At 47.1% G+C, this 6,000-nt stretch overlaps 1 protein-coding gene across 1 annotated transcript in view; it reads left to right on the forward strand.

Moving 5' to 3' along the window:
* Positions 1 to 5,725, forward strand: part of LOC118528540 (uncharacterized) — a 148,496-nt gene extending 142,771 nt beyond the window's left edge. Inside the window, exon 67 of the mRNA XM_078074038.1 lies at positions 4,750 to 5,725. Within this exon, the coding sequence (XP_077930164.1) occupies positions 4,750 to 4,778 (29 nt within the window). The 3' untranslated portion in view covers positions 4,779 to 5,725. The remainder of the gene's footprint in view (positions 1 to 4,749) is intronic.
* The last annotated feature ends 275 nt before the right edge of the window (positions 5,726 to 6,000 follow it).

Raw genomic sequence — 6,000 nt, forward strand, 5'->3', positions numbered from 1 at the left:
CAGCTCAGGCATGACCCCCCTGAACTTCCCTTCACCCCCACTTTGGGTTGGGTGCATCCCCCGTGCTCCCAAAGCCTTGGGCTGGAGTTCAGCCCTCTCCCTAGGCTGGGAACCCCAGGGTGGGGTCGAGGTTGGGGGCACACCATGTCTTGGTTCTCTGCATCGCAGGTGTAGGGAACCACCTGACCATACCTCCTGCTCTTTTCCAAAGGGGGAGAGGTCCTTTTAATGAGGGTTCCCCTGGGCCTGATGCTGCTGGGGACTGCCAAAAGGGCTCCCCATCCTCTGGGCGCACCGCACGGCCTTCTCTTCTCTTTCCAGTTTGAGATTGTGCCTAAGCCAGCACCAGGCGGCCAAAGATTTCAGACTCCTTCACCTTCTCCCACCAATCCCAGCTCCTCAGCAAGGCCAGGATTCTTGGCTGGGACAGAAACACCAGCATGAAACGCCAGGAGGCTCAGGGATCACACTTGCTCCATATACAGCAAAGGAGAGCTTGGAGTCGAGGATTTCAAAATACTTCTGGGGACAATGAAGTTCACAACTGGTCGGGAGGATTCTCTACCTTCCTCTATACCTGCACTGCTCTCTAGGAGACAGCCTGGCCCCCTGGGCCCACCTCTGCAGATGGACCTCCATTCCAGCAACTGTTCTTGTGCAAGAGGTTTTTTCCCTTGCTCAGCTGCTAAGTCTGAGGCCTCCACTGTGTGAGCCTGGCCTGCCCTGGGGTCTTCCTAGCTCGGGATTGGCTTTCCCTGCCCTCTACAGCATCTCCCTTAAGACATGAGGCTCCTTGAAGTGGACTGATGGTCCCCAATTCCTTCATCATAGGCCTGGTGGGAGAGTGTCCCTCTTTAGGGTAGATACTGAATCTGAAACTGAATTGTTTTGGGGGGCACTTGAGAGGGCCTCCTTTTTGAGGGGCTGGTTTCCACAAACACCTGCTAGGGGCACCCAGGCCCCAAGGATACAGCCTTCAAAGCTGTTCACTTTCTTTGGGAAGGCAGACTTGTCCCTTAAATTTTGTACTGAAAAATAAATCTGGCAGAATCCCTTAACACAAACACTGGATTGATGGGGCTAATCATCCACTGGAATGATAGAGGAGGCTTGGGTGGCTGTGAAATCTGCCCACCAGTAGGAGGCCCCCCCCCAAGCTCTCTGTACCCAGAGTCCTAAGGTCCCGATTCTGGAACAAAGGGCAAAGCATCAGACACCAGGAATGGGTCAACCAGAATATGAGATGCCAGATTCAGTTGCCCAGGCCTCCCCACACATAAATCCCCAGCACACAGCAGATGCTCAATAAAGTTTAGAAGAAGGAACTCTATAGAGAGTTTGAGAGTTTTCTGAAGATGGAGTGAATGGGGCCAGCCCAGTGCATTCCCACACGCTGGAGGGACGTGGCAGGGGAGGGGTGCTCTGAGTTGTTGAGCATGGGCTCTACTGTCATGGGTTACCGAAAGACCCCAGAGTCCAGGCACTACTCTTTGAAAGATGTTTGATCTTTTCTTAGACCTTACAGTAGCCCAGTGAGGCATGCATGACCCCATGTAATGGAAGAAGCAGGCTCAGAGAGCCCAGCGGACTTACACGAGGTCATCCAACTAGCAGACGGCCAGGCTGGCACTGATCTGGGCCCGTTGGACCCTCAAGGCTGCCAGCATCAGCCACCACCTCCTACATTTGCAAGAGCTGTGCTCTATATAGTCTACCATTGACATGAAGAGTCAAGTGCACATTCGCCCTGTTCCAAGACACATCCGTAGTGCTTATTCATTTTTCCTTACTGCACATTAAAATGCCCGATGAGCCATGTCACACATGATCAGAAATGCACCCACAACCGTCAGGCGCACTATGCTAGGCCTTGTTGCAGGGAACTTGGCCCAGGAAGAAAAGGAAGGAACGAGACTGCTCATAGTGGAAAGCAAATCACTGGAATGTTGGAGGGGGGCTGGGCAGAGGCTGAGCAGTTCAGAGGTTGATGCGCAGTTGATTTATAACCACACGACCTCAGTTTCTAGATCTGTTCAAAGGATCGGTGATTTCTGGTCCAGACAGGAAACTGCAGAAGGTTCCCAACCTGCCTCCCACGCTCTGTCCCCAACCAAGCACTTACCAGGAAGACAGCAGTAGGCTGGGCATGCGCCCAGACCCCAAGGGGGAAGCTCAGTTCTCCTTTCTCAAGGCAGATTTGACGACACCAACACTGCAATTTGGAGTGTATGGCTGGGTATGCACGCACATGTGCAGAATTTAGAGAAAAATGGATGGGACAGGGAATGATTCCATTGAAAATACCTATTAACAGTTCTACAGCATATAAAGAGCAGGTACAAATAAATTTTTTTTTTTTAAGATTTATTTATTTGACAGAGAGATAGAGAGAACAAGTAGGCAGAGAGGCAGGCAGAGGGAGAAGGAGAAGCAGGCTCCCCGCCGAGCAGGGAGCCCGATGTGGGGCTCGATCCCAGGACCCTGGGATCATGACCTGAGCCGAAGGCAGCTGCTTAACCAACTGAGCCACGCAGGCGCCCCCAAATAAAATTTTTAAAAATCCAGTCTCCATGGAGTGACTTGGTAAAGGAGAGAACAGGCAAAAGAAGAGAAATACAGCTAAGGGGTAAACATTAGGCAGAAAATTTAATTTTACTGGTAACCAAATACAAATGAAAGTAACAATGATAGTTTTATTACACTGCAGAGTAGGTATTTAAGTAATAATACCCAGAACCGGTGAGGCTGTGGGCAAAACCAGAGCCCTCAAATTCTGTAACTGGCAGTTTGAATTAGTACCTCAGGAGTGGGTTTCTAACGTCTTTTTAAAACCATTCATTCCTTTGACCTAATAAGCCCCACTCCTGGGACTTTATCCAAAACCAGGGAGGGAGGGGAAATAGGAATGATTCCCAAGAATTTCAAAATAACTTCATTATTAAAAATGATGAAAAATTACAGACCGCTAACAGGGAAATGATTTTTTAAAGTTGTGGTCTATTAATTTGATACACTGTCTCGAACTCATTTGTCAAGAAGTCCAACATGAGGCAATATATTAACATGAAAAAAGATTAGCCTCTAAGTGAAGCAGAAGACAAGACTGCATAAAAATCTGCACTAAGAATGACCGCATATGGACAAGAACCGGTAGGGGATATAGGAAAATGGAAACAGCTCATATAGGAAGAGTGATCACACTGTAGGCGATAGTTTTTTCTTTTAAAAATTCCTTTTGGGGGTGCCCGTGTGGTTCAGACAGTTAAGCGTCCAACTCTGGGTTTCGGCTCAGGTCATGATTTCAGGGTCCAGATCGAGTGGGGTGTGGAGCCTGCTGGAGATTCTCTCTCCCGCTCTGGCCCTGCCCGCACCCCACATGCTTCCTCTCTCCCTTTCTCTAAATGTGACTCTTGATCTCAGGGTCGGGAGTTTGAGCCCCACACTGGGTACAGAGATCATTAAAAGGAAAAATAAACTTTAGGGGCGCCTGGGTGGCTCAGTCGGTTAAGTATAGGACTCTTGATCTTGACTCAGGTCTTGATGTCAGGGTCATGGGTTTAAGCCCCGTGTTGGGCTTCACGCCCAGCGTGGAGCCTGTTTAAAAAAAAAAAAAATTATTTAGAAAGAAAAATAAACTTAAAAAAAATAAAGATGCCTTTTATAATTGGTATGATGCTGTTTGTCCCAGAGATTTTTAAAAACTGAAAGGAAGGGAGAGGAGAATGGAAAGATAGTATTTAATGAGTATAGAGTCTCAGGGAAGATGAAAACATTATGGAAATGTATGGTGGGGGTGATTGTACAACATTGTGAATGTGTCTGATGCTGCTGGATGAGAGACTTAAAAATGGTAAATTTTAGGTTATGTGCATTTTACTATAGTAGAAAAAAGTAGTAGGAAGGAAATACAGGCTCAAGGGAATTTTTTTGTTTCTGAAGTCAGACGGGTTGGGGGTAGCCATGAGTGGTACCTGTTTATAGGGACAGAAGCCTAGAGGGAGAAGGGGAAGGTGGAGACAGAGGAGGGTGAGGAAGAGGACGGAGGAGGCAGGTGACCCCTTCCTACTTGAAGCTGCTTTCTGTCTTCAGGGAGAATAACATGCAGGTCGTTTCTTGGAGGAAGCTTCTGTAGGGGAGGGAAAAAATGTTTTTGCTCTACCCATCTTGGGTTCTGTGGCTGGGGCCCTGTCAATTATGCTGACAAGAGACAGACTGGCAAGAGGAAAACAAGTTTATTAGCATGTGCATCAAGCATGCACATGGGAACACTCGCATGAGTAAGAGAGAGAGAGTTAACAAAAGAATAACACATTTTTGGAGAAGAGATAAGTCAAAGCAGAAGGACTTTGAGCTTCTAGAGGCAGAACACTGAGGGAAGATAGATATACTGGGAAACTAAGGGTGGTTAAGGCTAGTCTTTAGCCGGGTTTGTTATGCAGATCCCTCTGGTGATGCTAAGGGACTCGAGTTCTCTCTAGGGATTAACCTGTGCCCTTCCAGGTAGGTAGGGGAGGGAGAAATCTTTATAAATTTAGTACTGCTCTAGACAAATAGGGGAAGGGTGGAGACTTTTCCTGAGTCTGCTGCTTCCCAGCGCCTCAAATCCTTATCCCCATGGGGCATATTTTCAGGCGGCACCTTCTGCTACCCTTCCCCTGTCAGTCCCGTTCTTGCCATCTGTGGGGCTTCCGACCAAATTAAAGCATATAAAGAGCAAGTATCAATACATTTTTTTTCTTTTTTTCACAGATCTAGTCTCCATGAGATGGTTTGAGTGAAGCCTGAGTTTTACAACAAAAGGGGGCAAGGGAAAACTGCTTATGTTTGACCACTGTCTAAGTAAGGAGGAAACTGACCCAGTCAACACACATCTTGGGGAAAACCATGTGAGCTTTTATTACCTAACCTCAGTTATGGATTATTCTTTAAAGACAGGGAAGGGGGTAGAAGTGAGGTCATATTGAAGCTCTCTGGCCAGCATTTCCACCCTCAGGGGAGGAGTGGAGCCGATGCTTGGCTGCTGAATGCAGAGGACGCTTTCCAGTGACTTCCTGTTGCCCCAGGGGCTCTGAGAGATGATGTATATCTTAGCCTATTTCTACAAGAACAACTTGGAAGAATGTAGCATTTTCTGAATGTAAAACTTTTCAAAAATTAAGAGAAAAATGGTAACCTTAAGTCAACTTAAGACTTATTTTATTTGGTCGTGGGGAAGGGGGTTTAAGCTAATCAAGACAAGAAGGGGCTGTCGAGGCCACAGTCTAGGCAAGCAAATTTGAAGGCCTAGAGGAGACAGATTTTCTGAGGGCTGGGGGGAAGTACCAACAAGAACCTGGGGGGGTTCAGAACAAGTCTCCCCAAAATGTGCAACTTTGGCACATGAACTATTTTGCGCTGAAGGCAATTGAGACCCTGCCAGCTCAAGAGAATGTTGCCCCTCCCTAAGTACCCAGAAGAATCTAAACTGAGGGGTCTTTCCCAGACTAAGGGCTATTACCAGAGATAAAGTTTATCTGCATGATTCATCTGTATGGCAGGGCAAACATCTCATTACCAAACATCTGTTCTTATTGCCCTGCCAATGCCCTCCTCCCCCTTTGAAGCCCCAGACCCCCATCCCATCTCTTAGCTCAGGACAGCATATAAACCTCATTTTTCCTTTCTGTCTTTGAACCTCTCCTGTGTATTCCTGTGGATTCCCATACATATAAAATTAAATTTGGTTTCCTCCTGTTAATCTGTCTCATGTCAATTTAATTCTTAGACCAGCCAGAAGAATCTGTGAAAGGTAGAGGAAATCTTTTCCTCCCTAACATACCAAAAAGGGAAAAGAGCTATACCAGAAGAAACTTGGGAAGGTTGTTGCAGAGATACCACCATTCCTGAAGCCCCGTGGTGGGAGGGGAAGGGAGAAACCTCAGGCATGGATCCTTTCCCAGGTGAAGGGAACCAACCTAAAGTCAACCTTTAGGAATGCTAATCTCAATGCCATTTAAATTG

This window comes from Halichoerus grypus, chromosome 6, assembly GCF_964656455.1.
Source record: "Halichoerus grypus chromosome 6, mHalGry1.hap1.1, whole genome shotgun sequence".
Lineage (NCBI taxonomy): Eukaryota > Metazoa > Chordata > Mammalia > Carnivora > Phocidae > Halichoerus > Halichoerus grypus.